The sequence below is a fragment of the Heliangelus exortis genome, chromosome 6 (genome assembly GCF_036169615.1).
Source record: "Heliangelus exortis chromosome 6, bHelExo1.hap1, whole genome shotgun sequence".
NCBI lineage: Eukaryota > Metazoa > Chordata > Aves > Apodiformes > Trochilidae > Heliangelus > Heliangelus exortis.
Window position 1 is genome coordinate 26,777,813 of NC_092427.1, and position 21,782 is coordinate 26,799,594.

The 21,782-nt window shown below is 41.6% G+C and overlaps 1 protein-coding gene across 2 annotated transcripts in view; it reads right to left on the minus strand.

Moving 5' to 3' along the window:
- The window catches only part of METAP1D (methionyl aminopeptidase type 1D, mitochondrial), a 48,589-nt gene extending 27,327 nt beyond the window's left edge, over positions 1-21,262 (minus strand). The window contains exon 1 of one of the 2 annotated variants that reach the window (XM_071747355.1): positions 21,188-21,262. In XM_071747355.1, coding sequence (XP_071603456.1) covers positions 21,188-21,227 — 40 coding nt within the window. In that variant the 5' untranslated portion in view covers positions 21,228-21,262. The remainder of the gene's footprint in view (positions 1-21,187) is intronic. The other variant, XM_071747354.1, reaches the window with a different exon arrangement.
- Positions 21,263-21,782: the final 520 nt, after the last annotated feature.

Genomic DNA, 21,782 nt, shown 5'->3' on the forward strand with positions numbered 1-21,782 from the left:
GCTAATTAAAATTTTGTCCTTAATTCACAGAGGGCAATTCGCTAATACAAACGTGTTTTTTAATTGGGTGTGAATTTACAAACTACATGGAAATATGTTCCTGTTTGGCTTTACTTATGACCCAGTCTAGACCAGCACACTGGAACAATGAATTGGTGCCTTCTGCAATAATGCCGTTCTTCTAATTAATTGTTCAGTCAAATCTAGGGCCAGCAAAATAGCTGTTCTACAAGTTGGTAAACTGGGAAACCACAGAGAATCAGAAGCTCTTCTATTTACAGGAAGGATGACAGCCTAAGGGTACTTCATCCCAATAATAACAACATTCAAGTAATGGCGCCCAGGTCACGACAAGCCATGACCCCCCCATAGCCCCTTCAGGAAGCTGGCTGGATGCCACCTTTTATCAGCAGCAACCAACAGTGCAACTTTAACAAACAAGAAGAAAAGAAAAAATTAATTTTATATCCTCAAAACCGCTTTAACCACTTGAACAGTTTTGTTTATATGTATAGAGACATACAGCCACATCAAGCCAGCATAAGAAATAAATTCACTAAGTTCTTGTATCATTAAACAGATATCTCCCATTTTATCATAGGATTAAAAAATTAGAGAGCACAACCTAACTGTATCTGAATTATATCCATTCCTGTACCAAAGGAAACTAATTGTCTGTTACAGAAAACAAGACTGGAATGGCACAGGCTTAACTTTGGGAGCAGGGCAGTGCAGTTCTCCAATAAAGTTATTTCTACTACATATTATCTCTCCAGCAGAATAACACAAATAAAAAATACAAAGTGCTGCCTAAGGTAGCATTGCAGCAAAAAGAAACAAATCAGGTAAAAAAGCTGGACAAAGCAATATTAAGAGTTTCACACACAGTTAATATCAAGGGAGTTTAGGCTCCAGATCACAGCATCTGGCAAGTTTCAACTTCTGTGACTAAGCAGGAGAAACATTCCCCTTATGTTACTGCATTCCTATATTGAGTAAATTAATTTATCACAAAGTGAATAAATTAGAATGAGAAACACATCTTCTCAGGTTTGCATATTTAAAAACATATTTCAATCACTAGCTATCTTTATTTTTTAAAAAAGATCAGAGAAATTACTTCTACTTGAAAGACTGGTTATTGTATTCATTATTTTGATTCTGTAAGGAAGTAACAACTGTTGGAACAAGTTATTCAGTTTGAAAAAATAGCAGTTGTTTCAGATTGAAATAATAAGCTATTCAAATAGTCCTTACACACACTCACAATACCGAATCTTGTTGTTAATATGCACCCACCCACAGCTTTAACATTCATTGAATCCTACTGGGATAAAATCTTTTCAGGTGCTCTATGAAACAACTGTTTTTCAACTGGCATGTTTACGTCCTATATACACGTCTGATACAGCATTAAATGTTAAAAATAAATCCTACTTTAACCTCTTAAATTTCCACCTGAAACGGAAAAAAATGTGTGAATCACCACAAAAAACATTTCCCATAGAAACGCATTCAGCGGGTGAGCAAGCTGCTGAAATAAGAGTAATCTTTGCATGGAAAATTTAGAAGTGTTCCTGAACATTGTATCAGGATTTCCTGCATAGGTTGAGACACAGGAAGAGAATGGGTAGTCTTTTCTTTGCACAAAATATAAGACCCATTGCAATAACTCTTTTCAGTACACCTGCAGCCATATCTCTAAGGATACAAGACGATTCCTGAATTGTAAGCCAGTCTTATCTCAAAATTAAAAAAAAAAAAAAGTGTATACTGCAAGTAATCTTTAAGATGAATACCATAATAAAATAAGATTACATTACTACTTATTTAGTAAAATGAAAGCTAGCAGTGTTTCTTGCCTTCTATTAAATGTTAATTACTTCTATCATCCTGTTTTCACATGAAAACACAAGTTACACGTGGATAGTGAGTCTTTGCTGAGAAAAGGTGTACATGTCCTTTGCTAGAGTGAAGAGTGTGAGGCTGGAAAATTACATTCTATAACCTGGACTTCAAAATTTATGATCAGAGAGGTGTCTGAGTTTACAGCTGTTTCTACTGAACTATTGTGGGGGCAGTTGAAAAAGCTTTGCTTTTTTTTTTTTTTTTTTTTTTCATGAAGAGTCTCTGCACAAGGAAGATATTCCAGTCAAGAACTTGCTGCAGACAACTTGCAGCATCCTTATGAAAACATTTAGTTTTAAACCTGCCAGTCATTAGTATGTGCTACTAGTGCATCACTGAATTAATTATAAGGATAGGTTTATGGATCAAATTTGGAAGAGCAAGATATAATGTTGGGAAGCCATTTTAATTTTTTTTTTAATACCTTTCACTTACCTTCTTGGTTAACATGTACAAAGACCTCTTTCTTATCATAAAATTCCCTGTTTATCAAACACTGATACAGGAAGAAGTTGTTTACATTTTCAGAAGTACCAACATACATCACTTACGACAAAAAAAACCAAAAACAAGCACTCCATAAGAAATGCTCAATCACTGTCAATCATTTGCACTAAAATATACATAAACCAAAGCATGTGGTGTGAACTGTATTAGATTCAACCTGAACAGAGAATTACAACTATAACAAACAAGAAACAAATAATTACAAGTGACTCATAGGCCTATTTACACATCTCACCAAACTGCTGGAAAGGTAGCTGGTAACCATAGAAACCTGACAGCCTACTTTAAAATTTGTATTTAGTTTAAAATGCTGAAAATTATGTTTCTATTGGAAGAAATCCATATTTTTAAAGGCTTCAGTCATTGCTGTCGTACTTAAATAAATGCTTAAAATTGTTTCATCTCTTGGTTATCCAAGTAAAGATTACAGTTTACTCTTTGTAATGTAAAAGGTTAATATATTTTAATACTGCAAATTAATACTTCTAACACTTCTTTAATGATTGAAATTAAATAACAGCATAAAACAAACACTTCTGCACTATTAAATATTTTGCATATCAAATTTTCTAATCTGCATACTAGCAAAACAGACAAACAAAAATTGCTCAAAATAACTCAAATTAACTCAAATTACAATAGCCCTTTCAACTTATATTTCTTTTTCACTTACAATTACAATTTGCACGGCTTAAAATTTAATACCGTGATTGGTACTAATGTCCTATATCTTACTTCACAACCTAAATGACTAAAATATTATTTTTGTAGTTCACTGGCTCTTATACTTAAGCTGTAAGGTTTCAGTTTGTATTTCATTATGCAGATGAGCAATGGATGTCGTCTAACATGATTTAAATGGGTCAACAGTATTTTCCTATTCACATTAATCATCCAGACAGCCACAAAAAAAAAAAAAAAAAAAAAAAAAGAATAGAAAAAAGAGAAAAAAAAAGGCCTTGAAAACTAATCTAGGAAATGTCTTTCTATCACCGACTCTTCCCACTAGTCAGAGACCAGCACACACATGCTCCAGGAGACAGACACCCGGAGAGGGGGGGCCGAGGCTGGGCGCTGCTCCTCTGGCTGGTGCCGGCAGCGCTCCCCGGGCTGACCGCGGCCCCCTGCCAAGAATGATTCCCGTCCTGCGGAGCTCCGTGGGAGCTGTGTGTTGATAAACTGAGCAAATCTGAATCGGCAAAATTCGTTCTTGGCACCGGGACATGCAACTGTGCTGAAAGCGAAGGCGTGCTGCCCACTGATGCTGCGCTGGCAGCCCGGCTGCTCCTGTGTAAAAACACTTGTTGGAAAACCCCCACTAAAGTCAAAGGACACAGGATCAGGCCGTTTATTGCTAATTGTTTACAAAACACATCAAAATTAAGGGCTCTATTTTCAAGCCATGTAATAGTCATCTATGGCCCATTTAATATACGCCATATTGCAAATAAAATGTTAATTTATAAATAAAATAGCACTTCTGTGGAAAGGGAGGCTGTTCCAATAAATCCCAAAGGGAAAGAACAAAAATGCAATGCAGGCAGAGAGTAACATGCACAAAATACAGAATTAGGATAGTAGGGGAAAAAAAAAAAAAAAAAAAAAAAAAAAGCAGCAATCACAACTGCCTGAAGGATGAAAGTACTGCCATGGCACAAAATCTTTATAATGGCAGAGGAAACATTTGATTACATCATGGTGTAACAGGGCTGGTAGAGCCTGCCCGGGAAAACCCATCCTGTTCACATCAGGAGACAACCCAGGGGATGTCTGAGCGTCTCAGAGATGGGATGCACGGGCTACAAAGCCATGGGTAGGCAAGGGGTAGGACTCCTCACCTGCTCCTTCACTGCTGTTTGACATCCAGTGAGGGATGGCTGAGCTTTACAATGATTGCTCTCCACATCCATCCTTATTTAGACACACTGATATCAGCACAGCTTATTTTCCAGTAGTAAACTTAAACCCTTGAAACAGGACAACCTTGAAAGTAGATGTTATTTGCTAAATAGATGTCAGTGATACAGAACACCTAAACATCTCTTCTCCAGAAGCTCTACTGGCCACTCACTTGCCAACACAATCCCAAATTACTGATTTTGAGTTACAAAATAAATAATATGGCTTGGGCACTGGCCTCTGGTTTTCTCTGACAGCCTTCACTGTACCCTCTCTTCGAATCCACAGATGTAAATGAAGGGAGGTAGGAACTGAGTTTCAGCTCCTAAAGTAAACTTATTGACATAAGGCCAAGCAGGACGTTTCCAACCATTCCGACCCCACAGGACTTCATTTGCAACACTCACGCCCTGGATTTCACCAGTACATGATAAACAGCTGGGTACAGCAGGCACCATAACTGGATGCAGCAACTGCTGACTGAGAAGAGCTGAGGCATCTGTGAGCACTGACCTGGTGGCTGATTTACAGTAAACTGAAACAACCACCACAAGTATGACAACTCAGGTTCAGACTTCACTATGACCTTTTCTAGGAGAGATCACTGTGCTTCACGGTGTGACTACCCACGTGCACATCAGTATCTACCACGCTCGTTTCCATGTGCCCTGTCCCATGTAATACACATCAGGAGGAGTTAAGACAACTGACATTCAACATCTGCAAGTTTCCGAAGCACCTTTTTAGAAATGGCCTCAGCCCTGCCCATCTGGCCTCTTGCTTTCCAGTGAGAAAATGTCACATATAGATCCCATGAGATAGCTGGGAGTTAGTTGTAAGGAAGGATCCCTGGGTTTCTCCAGTGCTCCACTGTCAGTATCTCAGCTACTGCTGCAAGAGATTTCCTGGAGGAACTGCAAGCAGCAGATTTCTTGTTGAAACAAAGACAATAAATCACAAATTAGTGCAACTGCTTAATTCCTAGAAAGTGAATCATGCAGTCCAGTTGTACTTCAGGCAGTGCCTCTCACCTCCAAATCTTGACCTTTCTCCCAGTCCCTTCCCCTGATCGATGTTTTTACAGGTGCCACCCATCCAAGACCTCCCTATCACATTGGTGCTCCAAGAATGGGTACAGCAATGCCTCAGTCTGCCACTCCCCATGTAGACAGACTTAAAAAAAATGTAATACTTAATCTCTAAACTATCTTCACCAGGCTATTCAGTCACTTTGTACATTTTATTGGACTACTCATCATTTGATTTTCTAAGACAGGCTGGTCTTTGCAAGAGATTAGGTCTCCAACCCATTTTTCCAGACTGAAAAGGATTTGCACAACTCTTTTCTGCACAGATGGTAAATCTTTAAGAAGCAACGATGTTTTGCTTTCCACCAGATGAAGATAACCTAACTTGCCAGGTAAATATGACAGGCATTTCTTGAGAGCAGGTTTAGCTACCCTGTCTGCAAAGCTGGGCAGCAATACATAAAATTCTCCATGGGAACATCCCACTTAATCAACTACTAATTTTCAATTTCACCCCAGAACTTTTAGGTTTTCTTGCATGATTTATCCAACATCCACCATAACTCTCTTTTTCATTGCTGTTGTAACAGGTTTGAGGTATAAATACAGATTTGCAGCAGTACTGCCCACAGGAGAGGCAGACCAGTGCAGACAGCAACCTAAGCCCACAGCTGAATCTCTCTGCTGCTCTAGGAATCCTGCTGCATGTTTTAATCATGGACAACGTGAAGTCCATTTCAATCCACCTGCATGGCCAACTACACAGTGAAATGATTGTGAATTCTGATTCTCCAGCGCTGGTCACAAGTTTGTAAACATCAGGGCTCCTGATTTCCATTCACTAAGCAAACAGCTATAGAGAAGTCCCTCCTGACCTGGCTGCTGTGGCTGTGATGGGGCAGCCTGCAGAAGCACTGTGCCCGTGGCTCTGCCAAGCCTGCCCACAGTGCAGGGGCTGGCAATCCATCATCACCACTCCTCACACCAGAGGGGACCATAGAGAATTGGTGCCTTTACCCCAGCCACTCCAGCACATTATTTTCAGCTTGCTGAACTTCCAGCTGGCAAATCTCCTGCTAATCTGCTGGCAACGTCCAGCTGGGTCCTGCAGCTGGGGATTCTACTGCAGCAAAAGCTGCCAAAGTTTGTCTGCCAGTGACATCGCTCTGTACCTGATTTTCTCAGTTTTTGCGAAGGAGTTATTTGGACAAAACAGACCCCAGATGAACAAAAGCAAGCCTTTATCAAGCAGGTTTTAGAAACAGCCACTTTTTCTGCAGTCTTCGGGTTGCTCTGAAACTTATGTTTTTCCAGGAAACATTTCTTAGATAATCAGAGTACTCTGCAACTCAAAACACCTAGACAATCTAACAATACCATGCAGAAAACTGCTGGGACTGACCTATACCAGCAAAATGATTCCTACTGGTACAACTTGATCTTTTTGAGGAACCAATTTAAGCTTTCTCAGAAAAGAGCTCTTCTCATGAGTCAACGTTCTGCTGAATTACTAGGGTCTGCCAGAGGGAATAAATCTTTATAAACTCATGCAAGTCCTACTACTTTACTTATTTCTTTATAGAACACACATTTCCTTTAAGTCTCTGTCATAAACCATAAGAAGTATGCTAATAATAATCAGAGCAAAACAACCAGAAATATCTCTAGGAGGTGAGACCTGCCTCATCACCTCACAGGTGTTAGTTCAGGAAGCACACAGCAATGAAATGAAGCCTCCTCACTACCTACCATTTCACCCACAATGCAAGAGTCTGACCTTATACTCAGACCTGCACAAACCACTGTGGGCAATACTTTATCCCAGTGTCAAACCAGGACATCTTTACAGGATGACTGTCCACTTCGCCCAGTAGAGAAGAACCTCTACTGAGCAACTCTAGACGAGTTTACAAGCACATTCAAGACCTACAAGCCCAAGCAGCACCCAAGCGGATCTGCAGTGATGGCACCATCTATTACACAAAGTACCTCATTTTTATGACGTGTGGAAGGAGTTCAGGAGTTCAATTCCATCTTCACCTGTGTCTATCAGAAAATCTGAGATGGAACAGCTGGAATTTATGTGAGAAACAAACAATTCCTTTGCCATTTTCTTTCAATGCTATGCCATGTCTGTTGATTTTCAAAATTTAAAAACTGCATAAGGCAGGACCTAATTTAAGTTTATGTACAACTAAACATGAAACAGATAACCTGAGAAGGTACATGTTCCTTTAGAGAACATCTGATATGCAGTAAGTATTAATGTATACATTCAGATTGTGCTCATTACTGCAATAGTCCTTCATGTTTCAAAAAGACCTTGATCTGAAATTGAAATATAAACAAGTATTTTAACCATAAATACCTGGAAGTAAACAGCTTTAAGATGTGAAAGTTGGGAGACTTTATCCAGCTGGTTAGAGTGGCTGCTTATGTATCATCTAAACTCAAAAGAGAACAGCGTGACTTTGAAAAACACCCATGAAAATTTTCTCAGGCTGCAAGCTACAGAGTGCGCCTGCCAAAAGACCTCTGAGGAGCTCTGAAGAGCCCTTTATTCCCCTTTTCTAAGGCTTCCATGCAGTAGGGCAGTTTGTTGAACACTTGGTTTCCCACATTCTCCTCTTTGTTCAGAAATTAGAAATTAAAAGGAAAGACATCTACTGATTTGGAAAGGACAACAGCTCTGAAAGGAGAATTCCCCAGGGAATAGGTCATTTAATGTAAAAAACAAAATTTACATACTTTGTTTCTATGTCATAAACCATTTCCAGACTATTTACCACTCAAATAATACTTTTAATATGAACTAACTTAAAAGAATTAAAAAAAATAATAATATTCAGACTTTCTCTGCCCAAGAACATCTATAGTAACTACCTCCAAGGAACAGCCAGGTATCACATGGATAAAGCCCTTTGCCATTCAGCTTGTAAATATCACCTTAAGTGATTTCTCATAGATCCTTGTAAAAGCATAGCAACATAATGCAATAAGTAAGCATAATATTCTGACATTTCTTATCATACTAAACTAGCCACATGTTGTATTTTCCTGCCTCTATTGCATGCAATAGACCTTAGCCTGTTGTATACGAATTTTCATGCTTTCTTTCACTCCTAAAATTAAAACACGTGCTATTCTGGTTATGTCACTTTATAGAGTGAAGAGGATTGCACTTAGGTAATTATATATGAGTGTGAATCTTTTAACCATGGGCCACTTGTTTCTTTCATATCTCTAACTCCATGCAGTAAACCAAGACTGGGGCCAAAGTGAGTATTTAACTAGCCAAGCTAGTTAAACAAGATACAGTTGCTTTCAACTTGTGCTTTGAGAAAATCTGGGAATTTGACAGCCCAATCTAAAGACTGTGAAAAGACTTTTTTTTTTTTAGAAAACAAGTTCATTATCAATTTGTTTCAGCTCCTTCCGTGGGAATCTACATCGCAACTAAAGGATGATCAAAAAGCTTGAAGATCACTGAACCGAGAGGTCACCAGGGGAGGTCTGCTCTGAGAAACAGAACGTTGCCCCTTTTATGGATGTTTCTGCCTGTCACACGGGCAGTTCCTCGGGAAGTTATCAGAGAAGCATCCTGAAGAAGAGCCCCATACTGCACAGCCCTGGCCAGCAGTGAGCACCCAGGAGGGGAGACTCCTCAGGGCAGGAGTGCAGGGGAAGCCCAGGTGCAGGAATGACCAGAGTGAGGGACAGGCAGGCAAAGGGTAAAAGGAAACCTCTGCATCAAGGCAAGAGCCACAGAGCAGAAGTGGTGCAAAAACCAGGATCTGTATATAGAGACAACTGTGGAGTTGGATAAAAGGTCAGGAAGAGAGGAGTTCGGGCGGTTCAGACAGAAGAGACTGCAGCACTTGATGAAATGGGAGAAGGTAGAAGATTTGGGAGCCTGACAGACAAAACCTGAGACATATAGAGTGGATTGAGAAGAAACCCTTAATAATGTGGTTTTAAAAGTTCTGAATGGTTCCTCTTAAAAAAATCTTCTGGAGTCTGTTTTCACTCTAGGTAGCACCAAAAAACTGGATTGCTGAACCCAAAATACAAGTGACTTTTCTTAAAAGAAAACTAGAACTTGACTTCATACAGTGCTTTTCATACTTAGTGTGCAACAAATTGCTTTGAATACTGGCAGGCAAACAGCCATTATGCACTCAAGAGCTCATACATAATAATACTTAGCATTTTTATAGTGCTTTTCATCTTCAAGGTGCTTTACAAACAACTCATTAATCTCAACCAATGCACCTGCAAGGTATATAAATATCTTTAGTGTAGGTGTAGAAAGACACAGAAAGTTTAACAGCTTATCCAAGGCCATGCACACCATCAGCCCCAAAATCCCTGGCTCCTAGTCCCATGACTTGAGCCCCATCCTGTGTTGAGATCCGGCCTTCCCTTCAGCCAGGCTGCTGCAGAACTTCTCTCCCTTGTCTCCCGGTGAGGACAGCCTCTTGCTTCGAACGCAGGAAAGCTCCCCAGGACTGTTAGCTCCCACCAGGACCACTGACCCCAGGAAGTGGGAACCGCATAAGGCACAAGGTGAGACCCATGACAGGTTCTCAAACTGATTTGCCAGCAAGCAGCAAACTAAGAAAGCCTCTGTGCTGGCAGAAGCCTCTGCCACTCTGCCTTATTTATTTCACTAACTACTGCCCAGTCTCCAGGGCAGCAGACTCCTACAATTCAGACAACAGAAACCTGAGGCCCCTGGCCTCTGAGTGCAGCCATGATACAAGAAAACATCTTCAGCTTAACTCCTCAGGCATTCTCTAACTATCAAAAATTTGGAATGAGTTTTGCCGGGCAAGAACAGTAACTCTCTCCCTTGCTAGTGACTGGAAAAAAATTCTTGATGTGATTATACCACATGATTATACATTTACCTTTTTGCGGTTTAAAAAGATCTCAGAGGAGTCTTTTTTCATGCTTTTTTAAAAAAACAAACAAACAAAAAAACAAAACAGAAAAAAACACAAAACAAAACCAAACAAATCCCACACAACAAAACCTAAAACAATAAGCCACAACTCAAAAATACCAGGAATGTCAGACCTGGAGCAGACGAGAAGCCTGGAAGATACGAACTGTAATACAATACCTGTACTGTGCTACACCAGACCCTATATTTCCTTACCCAGAGGAAGAAGAATCATGACTTTTTAGTTTTGATATCTCTATTTCAGATGTTTTTTAGTCACTAGTTTTAAGTAAGTAAATCTAGTTCTCTAGCCACTGTAGTTCCTCTCAGGATAAACAGCTCATGTTTAGCAAAAGTAAGCCAGACAAAAAATAGTGGAAGATAAATGTTTCCACACTTTTCTCAAGATACCAGGGAAAAAAACTCTCCCTACAAATAATGGTGTAACATGTCAGTTTGGTAAATATGAACAGCAAAAGATAAATAAATGATGACAAAAATGTATATAGCTAAAAGGGTGATTAACATGTTCTGCCTGCCTGTCCAGTCAACCTGGACATAAAAGCTCGAACAGAAGAAAGAAGCAAAGAAGTTTCTAATTATGCTTCCCAATCTGAATTTTTTAAACTTATAAAATAAAAACTAACAGGATCATGAAGTCCAAAACAACATGGATAAACAGCTCTTGATCTTTAAGTAGAAACTGTATGTTCCTCACATTTAGAAGGACTCTAAGATAATTATTTAATTAGTTTTAAGTGATGCAGGCATACACTTGTATCTGACTGCCAACACCGTTTTTTTACAAAAAAAATTGTCAAATTTACAACTCGTGATCAAAATAAAGGCACATAAGAGTAAACTAAAAATAAAACACACAGGAAATGCAATTATATTCAATTAGACTGAACATGAATGCTCTCTCTGCAATCACAAAAAAATTCTTAAAATATTTTTCAAATTAAAAAAATCCACCATGATAATATTCTGCAGCTAAAATAAGATATGATGTTTATCTAATGCTGCTTTGCTACCATGCAAGAACAAAATAAGCAATTTTGTACACTAAACTCCAGAAGCATAAAAATGATAATGTAGTAAAAAAAACCCCAAAACTACATGATAGCACTAATGCTGCAATATATTTTGTTGTTTTGTGTAATAACTTGTCACTTTATTTGTAAGAAATATTCAAGAAATGTCAAAGTAACTTCTGTTCCTGTCTGTTCTTTAGCTCTTCCCTGCTTCTGTTTTCAATCTAGATTTGAAAAATTATTTTTCTTAGTTACCAATGAACTAAAATCAGATTTTACTAGTGGTGGGGTACACTACCCATCAGTACAAGGGGATACTACATAAAAGCAACAAAGAAATGTAAAAAAAAACCACAGGAGGTGAGGCCTGAACACAGTTTTCTTTCAATTTCCTTGGGAATTGTGGTAATAAACGTCTTGGATTCCCAGGCAGAGGGGATCATGTTCATCAGTTACAGCAGCTCCTCTGGGCCTAAGTCCAGGTAGACTGCGTGTCTAAACTTGATGAAATATAGGCGCCACCAGGTACCAGCAATGGTCAGGAAGACTCCAGAAATGTGTAACTAAAAACTGAAAAATGAAATTAAAACACTGCTGTAGCCAAACAGCCTCTTTCTACAGGATGCAAGTAAGGCAGAGAGCGCATAATGTACAGACTGCTCCTTGTATAATTTTTCTTGCTTTCTCGCATATGTAATATGAAAGTTAGATGAGGCATGTGGGTATATTTTAACAAACACTGGTTTTAAATAGAAATACACAGGAAAGTAACCACTATGAGAAATGCACACAGCTTGAACAGGCACAACATTTAGGAAGAAAAAAAGAAAAAAAAGATTAAAAAAAAAAAAAAAAAAAAAAAAAAAAAGAAAAAAAGCAACTGCCCTGTAACACACTCCCCCTTCCACTTCATTACTTCATAATATTTTCAAATTAAATTTTAATGCTAATAAATATTGCTAGATTGACAGCACTGGGATATGGTGTCTAAAAGCACTGCCTGCTGCCCAAGGCTGGCACATCACCACATCAAACTGACAAAGAGGAGGCAGGGAGCCTGTCTCATCAGAGGTTTCTATTCCAAGTGCTATGGGAATATGCTTGTTTAGAAGCAGGGGAGAAAAAGGGAAGAACAAAACAAGGTGGAAAACTATACAATCCCAAATTGAGAAGGTCATTGTAACTCAGTGTCCTACCAGTTGTTTTAGCATGGAAAATACCTTTTACAGATTGCGTACATGATCGAGCACTACTTTGAAATCCTAGTTTGCAGTGGGCCACCAGAACTGTCACTTTCAACTGCTCAAAACTCCTAAGCTTTTGCTTAAATTCCCTCAGGACTCAACACTGCTGCAACCAGAACATCTGATCTAGTATGTCTGAATATTATAGAAAGGAAAAACATCTTGGATTTCATGAGCTCTGCTGCATCTTTAGCACCAGAACAGATTCAAAACCAGAGCAGCCTGTCTTCAAAGCGACTTCAGCTGGAACCCAGGTCCCTTCAGAATATGAAATGAAAATACCATAACATGATGCTACGGCTGTTCAACTACTGAAAAATAACATGGGTTATTTTTTCTTTTTGTAGCCTTAACTTTACAATCCAACTGTAGAGAACCAAGCAGGAAATGAGGGGAAGCATGTCAGATTGGCTCATTCCGTTTCCCCTGCACAACTAGAGAATACCCACATCACACAATTCCCAAACCTTGCAGGCATATGGTACATTGCTTTTGTCAACACCTTGAATTAAGCTTCTGGTCTAGGTAGGGTAATTCAGTGAAACAGCTTGAGAAGAAAAGAATATGTTATCTAAATGCAGAAAGACACTTCACACACGTCCACTGTCTAATCATGTGTTAGCCTGGTACCTCAGGAGCAGCAGCATTAGGGCAGCCTCAGGACCCGTTTCATTCTGCTGATGCCATGCTGCCACAAGACTCTCCACAAATTATTCCCTCAGCACTACAGTCTCTCCATCCATCAAAGAGTGCTCACAGTTCCAGTCCCTTTCGTCTGCAGTAGCCACCTACACTGCAAGCTCTAGGAAAAAAAACCATGTTATACTATATGCAACTGCAGCAGCAGCTCAATGGGCACCTCTGCAGAGAAGAAAAGACTTTCTATGTATGGGAATGAATGGCTACATGAGTGGGCGAGGGACAGCAAAGCTGTTGATATGGCAGTAAACGCTGAATTTCAGCAACTAACTACCAACTAAACCCACTCAGGTAAAGCCCAGCACCAGTCACACAGATCACTTAAACATAACCACACGTGGAAACGCTGCCACTGTATAAGCCAGGGCCTGTGCCAGCCTGTAAGGCTGTAAGCTGCTGCCAGGACTGAGGATGCCACCCTCCCTCCTGCATCAATTGCCAGCACAACACAGCTTCCATTGTGGGCTTCAGGGAGATCAACAAGTTGATCCAGCTCACACCACAGCTGGACATCTGCAAATGACTTTTCTTCACTTAAAGGCAACCTTAGCTAATGCTGTCTGATTGAGAAACCTAAGCTCACAGAGAAACCACACCCCACCCATCCATCCACAGCCAGAAGTGACTGATCTTGTCAGAACAAAGGGGCTGTGTGCTGCCAACAATACATTACCTCTCCACTGAAAGAAAAGAACAATTAAACACTTTATTGAAAGGGGAATATTATTCCTCTCGTGCCTCAAACCATGAAAGTGCATGTCTCCCCCAGTGTTACTCATTGCTCCATTGTTGAAATGGGAATAATTCTTTGTCTGCCTGATTATTTTCAAGACAGGGATGAAACTACCTCAGAAACATTTGAAAAACGTTAAAAGTGTACTACAATCAAATGGTTTGAACTTCCACCGTGCATCACTTGCAGCTGATAATGCTAATGTCAAATTCTGGAGACACGAGTCTGTCTACAGATTAATGGAAAATGTGAATTAATATTTTCTTCCAGCTAATTGCCCAGCTCATATATTGCACAGTGCAGCCAAGCATCATTTCATCCTGAAAATTCTCTAGTGAAAGTTTTCAACCACTTTTTCTCATCTGCCAAAAAATCACAGAATTACAGGACATCTGAGTAGTCTGGAATACCAGGAAATCTTTAGTCAAGACTCCCTGAAATGATTGTCTGTATATCTACAGTTAATTTTTTTAAAAAACATTACCTTAAAAGTGCTGGAAGTTACCATAGGTGAGGATTAATTTTTTTTTTTGAGTTGTAAATGTCTAAGGTTCTTTTAAATGGTGATAAAGATAGAAAGAGATACTTTTGGCATGCATGCTTTGATTTCAGCAAAAAAGAAAACTATTTTGAGCGCTTCTTTCACTTCCTCTTAAAATACTGAAAAGTTTGTATTTCATGAGTCCATGAGCATTACAAAGGGCTGCAGACTAATCAAATGCAAGGTAAGGACTGTGTGTATCAGAATTACTGCTTAGTAAAAGACTCAGTAAAGTTATGAATAACTCAAGAGACAGGAGTCCTGTATTAGATAGTCATTAATGCCCTATCTAAACCAAATTCACAGAATTTCTTAAGTGTGGTCAAACGTATTATGGCAACTCCTATTCCGATGTGGAAGTGAAAAAAACAGGTTCCCGTTTGGACAGAATGCACAAACTGGCTAAATATCAGTAATGATAAAGATCAACTCTAAATTTATGTAATGGAACTTACACGTTTCTAAAATACAGTTCAGTACCTTCTTTTTCACAGAGGTGTCCCCTGCTTCCCTGAGGACCAGCAAGCACCCACCTAGGGAAGAAATGGATCAGCAATACCAATGGGATACCAGAAGCTGCTGCAAAAAGGCTTCACAGAGATCAAAAGACAGCTGTCTCCCCTTGCAGGTGGTGAATACTACAGCAGTTTTGGATAGATACTATTCAGTAAGGTAAACAATTTGATTTTGTCCATGTTTCTGGAAATTAAAAAGCCATGGAAATGAAGATTTGAAAAGATTCACAGCAGGCACTTTACTTAGTTATTTAACCACCACCCAGCTGGAGACTCCATAGCACACTTCTCTACACTGACATGCAGAGTTCAACATAAAATGGTAATTTAAAAGTTGACTACCAGTTTTACTATCCTAAATGTCAAAGCCATGTCTGACCACAAATAAAAACACTACATAAAATTATATATATGTGCTCTATCTAAAGGATGTAAACCTTATCACTTCATACTGCCTCAGTCAGTTGCTACATTGTCTTCTGTATTAGTCTGCTCTCTGCAGGGTCCAAACTAATATTTCTAGCTTCTACAATGCTTCAGGACAGTTTGATGATTTTCATATAAATACGATTCAGGAGAAGAGTTTATTATTCCTTTTAAATACTCAATTTTGCCTGGACTATGAAGTATGTATAATACTCAACCATGCAAAACTGACAAGAGCCATGAACCAAACTTGTGATCTAGATGGCTGAAATAAGAATTCTCTGTAAAATAAAACAAAAAATTTAAAGATAGAAGTCTGATTTCTATTAAGGTTCAGCATTTCCAGGCAAAATGGGGAGTGTGAGGCTCTGAAGCTATATTACAATAAAATCAAACTCCAGCTATGCCCTCTTGCTTTTTTTTTTTTAAAAAAAAGGGTTTAAAAATATGTTTATGTATCACCCTTTCATTTTACTAATGGAGAGGAAAAGAGTAACATTCTCAGAAAAATTTTGAGAACAAACACTTCTAAATGGCACTGCATCTGCAGAAGAAAAGTGTCTCTCGTCATCATGCTGAGAAAAAAAATTAGGAGGCCAAAACCCCAGCTGGAGCTCAATCTGGCCACTATCATAAGGGAAAACAAAAAAAGTTTTTACAAACACATTAATAATAAAAAGAGAGACAGGGAGAATCTCAATTCCTTATTGGGTGCTGAGGGAAACATTATAACTAATGATGAGGAAAAGGCTGTGATAGTTAATGCCACCTTCGCCCCATCCTCATTAGTCAGACCCCCGGGGTATTCAGCCTAATACAGAAGATACAGCCTGATTCAGAAGATAAGGACAGAGAGCAGAACAACCCAGGAGAAAGTAGTAAGAACCTGCTACACTGATACTCACAAGTCTATGGGGCCGGATGGGATCCACCTGAGAGTACTGAGGGAGTGGCAGAGGAGCTCACCAAACCCCTCTCCATCATTTATCAACAGTCCTGGTTAACAGGGAAGGCCCCAAATGCCTGGAAGTTTACCAGTGTGACACCCACCTACAAGAAGGCCCAGAAGGATGATCTGTGGAACTCCAGGCCTGAGCCTGACCTCGGTATCGGAAAAAATTACGAGCTGTTCATCTGGAGCGTGCTCACATGGCAAGTGCAGGACACTAGGGGATCAGGCCCAGCCAGCATGGGTTCAGGAAGGGCAGGTCCTGCTTGACCAACCTGGTCTTGTTATATGACCAAGTGAGCTGCCTAGTGGGTGAGGGAAAGGCTGTGCACATTGTCTGCCTGGGCTTTAGTAGAGACTTTGACACATCTCCCACAGCATTCTCCTAGAGAACCTGGCAGCTCATGGCACAGACAGGTGAACTCTTTGCTGGGTGAAAAACTGTCTGCATGGCTGGGCCTAGGGAGCTGTAGTGAGTGGAGTTAAATCCAGTTGGCAGCTGGTACCGGTGCTGTTCCCCAGGGCTCAGTTTTGGGGCCAATCTTGTTCAATATCTTCATCAAAGATCTAGATGATTGAGGGCTTCTCATCATGACAATTGAGGGGATTGAGGGCTTCCTCAGCATGTTTGCAGATGACACCAAGTTGGGTGGGAGTGTTGGTGTGCCTGAGGGTAGGAGGGCTCTGCAGAGGGACCTGGACAGGTTGACTCGATGGGCTGAGGCCAGTTGGCTTAATGAGGCCAAGTGTCAGGTCCTGCATTTCCGTCACAACCCCAGGCAATGCTATAGGCTTGGAAGGCTGGCCAGAGGAAAAGGACCTGGGGTGTTGGTCAACACCCAGCTGAATATGAGCCAGCAGTGTGCCCAGGTGGCCAAGAAGGCCACCAGCATCCTGGCTTTTTATCAGGAATGGTGTGGCCAGCAGAAGGGCAGTGACTGTGCACCTGTACATGGCACAGGTGAGGCTGCACCCCAAGCACTGTGTTCAGTTCTGGGTCCCTCACTACAAGAAAGACATTGAGCTGCTGGAGTCAGTTCAGAGAAGGACACCCAAGCTTCTGAAGGGTCTGGAGAACAAGTCCTGTGAGGAGAGGCTGAGGGAATTGGAATGTTTAGTTTGGAGAAGAGGAGGCCGAGAGGAGACCTCATTGCTCTCTACAGGTACCCAGAAGGAGGCTGCAGGTGGGTATTGGCCTCTTCTCTCATGTAAATAATGACAGGACCAGAGGAAATGGCCTGAAGCCAAGGGGAGGTTTAGACTAGATATTAGGAAGAATTTATTTACTGAGAGAGTAGCCAGGCACTGGAACAGGCTGCCCAGGGAGGTTGAAATATCTCCATACTTGGAGGCATTTAAAAACCATGCAGATGAGGCACTTCAGGATGTGCTCTAGTGGGCACAGTGATACAGATATTGATAAATATATTTTAATTAATGGGGGGGGGAATGCTGATAGCTGAACGAGGTGACCTTAGAGGTCTTTTCCAACCATGACAATTCTGTCATCTCTCATGCTGTCATATTGGAGACAGCTACAGATTCCACTTAGGAGCAGTTTCCAGGTTTATTGGTACTCTTTTAGGAGGAGTCTGCATACAACTCCCAGTTTCACAATGGGCTTAACAAGGTGGTGTACAAGCAAATGGACATGGCCTGGCAACACAGTCTACATATCTAAGATGTATCACACAACATCAGTCTACAGTGACTTAACTTTAAAAGTCTGGCCAATAGTATGCCAGGCAGATTATTAGAGAATACTTGTTTGTAATTAAGAGAAAGGGAAGCAAGATCAGGAATCAGGGATACCAGTATTTAACACAGTAAATAATTCATTTTACAAGGGATGTCTTCTCATGAATTATTTTCCTGTGGCTTAATGCCCTGAAACTTTATTACAAGAAATTGGGGGTTTCTACTCCACAGTAATTAACTTTCCTAAAAATAATAAACGAATAAGAGACTACTATGCCTTAAACCATCAAAGCTGTATTTGTAGACTTGTAGCTCTCCGATGTTTCTACTTTATTACCAACCAAGTGTCACAGATGCAATTATTTTAATATCTGAAACTGTCATAATATTTAATTAGACAACAAGCCAACAAATCAGCACACAATCAGCACCATTTATAAGTAGAAGCTGAGACATGACACACTGATTCAGTGTTCTGGATGTTTCTTAGTTTTCTTTTACAAACACACTTAACACACCTCCTGCAAAATTTTTTTCAAATACTCCTCAAGGCGGGGGGGGCAGCTAAAATGCAGTTCAACCCACTGCAAGGTCACTCTGAAATTAAGTGTTTGAGCACACAGAAGTTCACAAAGGTTTGTGCAAGCCAGTCACACAGTAGTGTACCTTCTCCTTCACTTGACAGTGCTGCAGTTCTGACATTAGCAATTCAAATAATTAATAATAAATAATGAATAAATAAATTCCCAATATGGCTACTGAAAACGCACAAAGCATTTCTTAAACTTCCTGCCGTCCTTTATTTGATGTATTTTCTATTCTTTTTTATATAATGAAGATTTTTTTTAGGCTAGCTGAGGTAATTCTGATTTATGGAGGAGGTATTTAACCAGTATACAAACTTTCAAATACCTCTGCTGTTCAAATCTACTTATCTAGAAACAGTTCCACAATAAAGAATTCTCCTTTCATAATTTATAAAAATGTAACACCAGAAATATGAGAAAATATCATAGAAGAGGCTACAAAAAAGTAATTTTCATTCAGTTTGGGCAGGCTAGATTCCCTTAAGTGAAAAGAAATTTAATTGAAATTACATGTCCTCCTGTACTTGCAAAATAAATTATACTGAACTGTCTAATTCAGAAAAAAAAATTGATTTAATTTAATCAGTCTTGTCTCAACTACGACAATTTTGCTTTTTCAACTTCTGGAAATGCATATCCACTAGGGGACCTGAACAAGCTTTGATGTCTGAAAGGATGGTATGAAGGGGTAACAAATTTAAACAGTTTGGCTCTACCCAGCTTTTCCCAGAGTTCAATTGATGCTTAGATTCCAATAGTCCAGTCAAACTGAAATTTCCTTACAGATATGAGCCTTCATCTCTGAAAAAAATCCTGATGTGGCACTTCTGCCCTGCAAAAATTAGGATCAACAGTGAAAAAAGAAGTCCTCTGTATTTCCCAGTGGTTTTTTTTTTGATATAATGACAAAAGTACAGCAGAAGATCAGGATCAAGAACACAAGAAAAGGTATTGAAATTTTGTTATGCCAGGTGTAAAGCATTGTAATATTATGCTGAAAGCACACAGAGCATCCAGTTTAACAGTTAAGATTAAATTAACCTGAGATCACTCTTATCCCCTATTACTACTCTAAGTATTGAACAGTCTTAAAAAAACCTGAACAACACAAGAATTTCAACGAGATCATCATGAGGTACTTCCTAAAGTTCATATATTTAAGATTTTACAGTGAGTGGCAAAAAGAAACACAGAACAGTGTGGCCCAAGAGTTTCCAAACTTACTGAACATGAGACAATAAAACACTGGGACGAAGGAATGAGAAGAAAAAAACATTAAGCCAGTAATACAATACATTCTTCAGCAAAGTAAAGCATGTTGCACAATAGTTCTACAAAGATGATCTGAGGCTTAGAGGACCTCTTCTATGAAGCCAGGCTGAGACAGTTGATGTTGTTCAGCCTGGAGAAGAGAAGAGAAGGCTCCAGGAGGACCTTATAGCAGCCTTCCAGTACCTGAAGGGGGCCCTCTGGAAAGCTGGGGAGGGATTTTTTACAAGGCCATGGATAAGGAGTAATGGTTTTAAGATTGAAGGGGGTAGATTTGGATCAGATATTAGGAAGAAATTCTTTAGTGTGAGGGTGATGAGACATTGGAACAGTATTCTTAGGAAGGCTGTGGATGCCCCCACTCTGGAAGCGCTCAAGGCCAGGTCAGATGGGGCTTGAAGCAACCTGGTCTTGTGGCAAGCGTCCCTGTCCATGCAGCGGGGTTGGAACCAGATGTTCTTTAAGGTCCCTTCCAACCGAAACCATGCTGTGATTCTAGGATTAACAAGTCAGCAGGACACACAGGAGTGATTCACTTCAGAAAGATTTTGTGGTCGGAAAGGTGCTTTCGGGGGGATCTCAGACTGTGAGGCATGGCGGGACCTGAGAAGCCATAACGCACACCGACGGCAGCACGTAGCACGTTCTGCAGCTGCAGGTGTCGGTGAAGGAATGTCAGACTTATGTCAGACTACTTTTCTGTCAAGCACTTGAAACGTAACAGCAAAAACTGTCACAGCAAAAACTGTCACGACAAAATTCGAGCAGAACACCCCAGCAGCGTCACTGCTGGGCCGGCAGCCACTGTCCTACCCCGGCCGAAGCCGGCCCGGTGCCGACCCCGCTCCCGCACAGCGCCGAGGGAACGCGCCATAACAACCCACAGGTTCGACAGATGCGGCCGCTCCTGTGGGGCTCCGATGCGGCTCCCCAGGCCCCGCCGACCCCCGCCCCGCCGCGGACACCGTCCCGTGTCCCGGGCGCTCCGCTAGGGCGGAGGCAGCCCCGGACCTTCTGCTCTTCGATGTAAAAGCAAGCCGGGGCCCCGCAGCGGCGGCCGCAGGTGGGGAGGAAGGAGGGCAAAGCACCGCGCTTGGCCCGAGCCTCATCCCTGCACATGCACGCCCCCCCGCCCCCGCACACACACACACACACACACCTCCCCGCACACACAAACACACGCACGCACGGCGGCGGGCGCTCACCTCCGCTCCGCAGCACGTTGACAGCTCTGGGCGCCGCCATCTTGCCCACGTGAGGCGAGGTCACGTGGCGGCGGGGGGCGGGCAGCCGGGGGGACACCGGGCCGTCCCCCGCACGGCGGCGGCGCCGGGGGAGTCTGGTGGTGTGCGGTGCCGGCAGCTGCGGTTCCGTTCCCCACCCCTCCTTTTCACCCCCCTGCTTTTCGGCGCGGGTCGGGCGAGCGCGTGAGGAGCCCGACCCCGGGGAGCGCGGGCAGCGGGCCCGGCCGGGCAGCGGCACGCCCGGGCGGCTCCTCCGCACCCCCTGCAGCACTCGCAGGGCGCGGCTGCTCAGCCGGCGGCCCCGCGGCCTCGCTGCTCCTCTGGCGGCGGGGTGGGAGCGCCCCCTTCCCGCCCCGCCGAGGCGGAGACCTGCGGGGCTGTGGCAGAGGCGGGAGACACGGCGGGCTCGGCCGCGGGACCCGCGGCACGGGATGTGCAGGCGGCGGCCTTGGGTCAGTGCTGATCCGCAGAGCCGGCAGCCGGGCCTGGGTCTGGGCCTGTCCCGCGGGAGATGCTGGCGATCTTGAAAAAGAGAATGGTGAAGGGACTCAAGCAC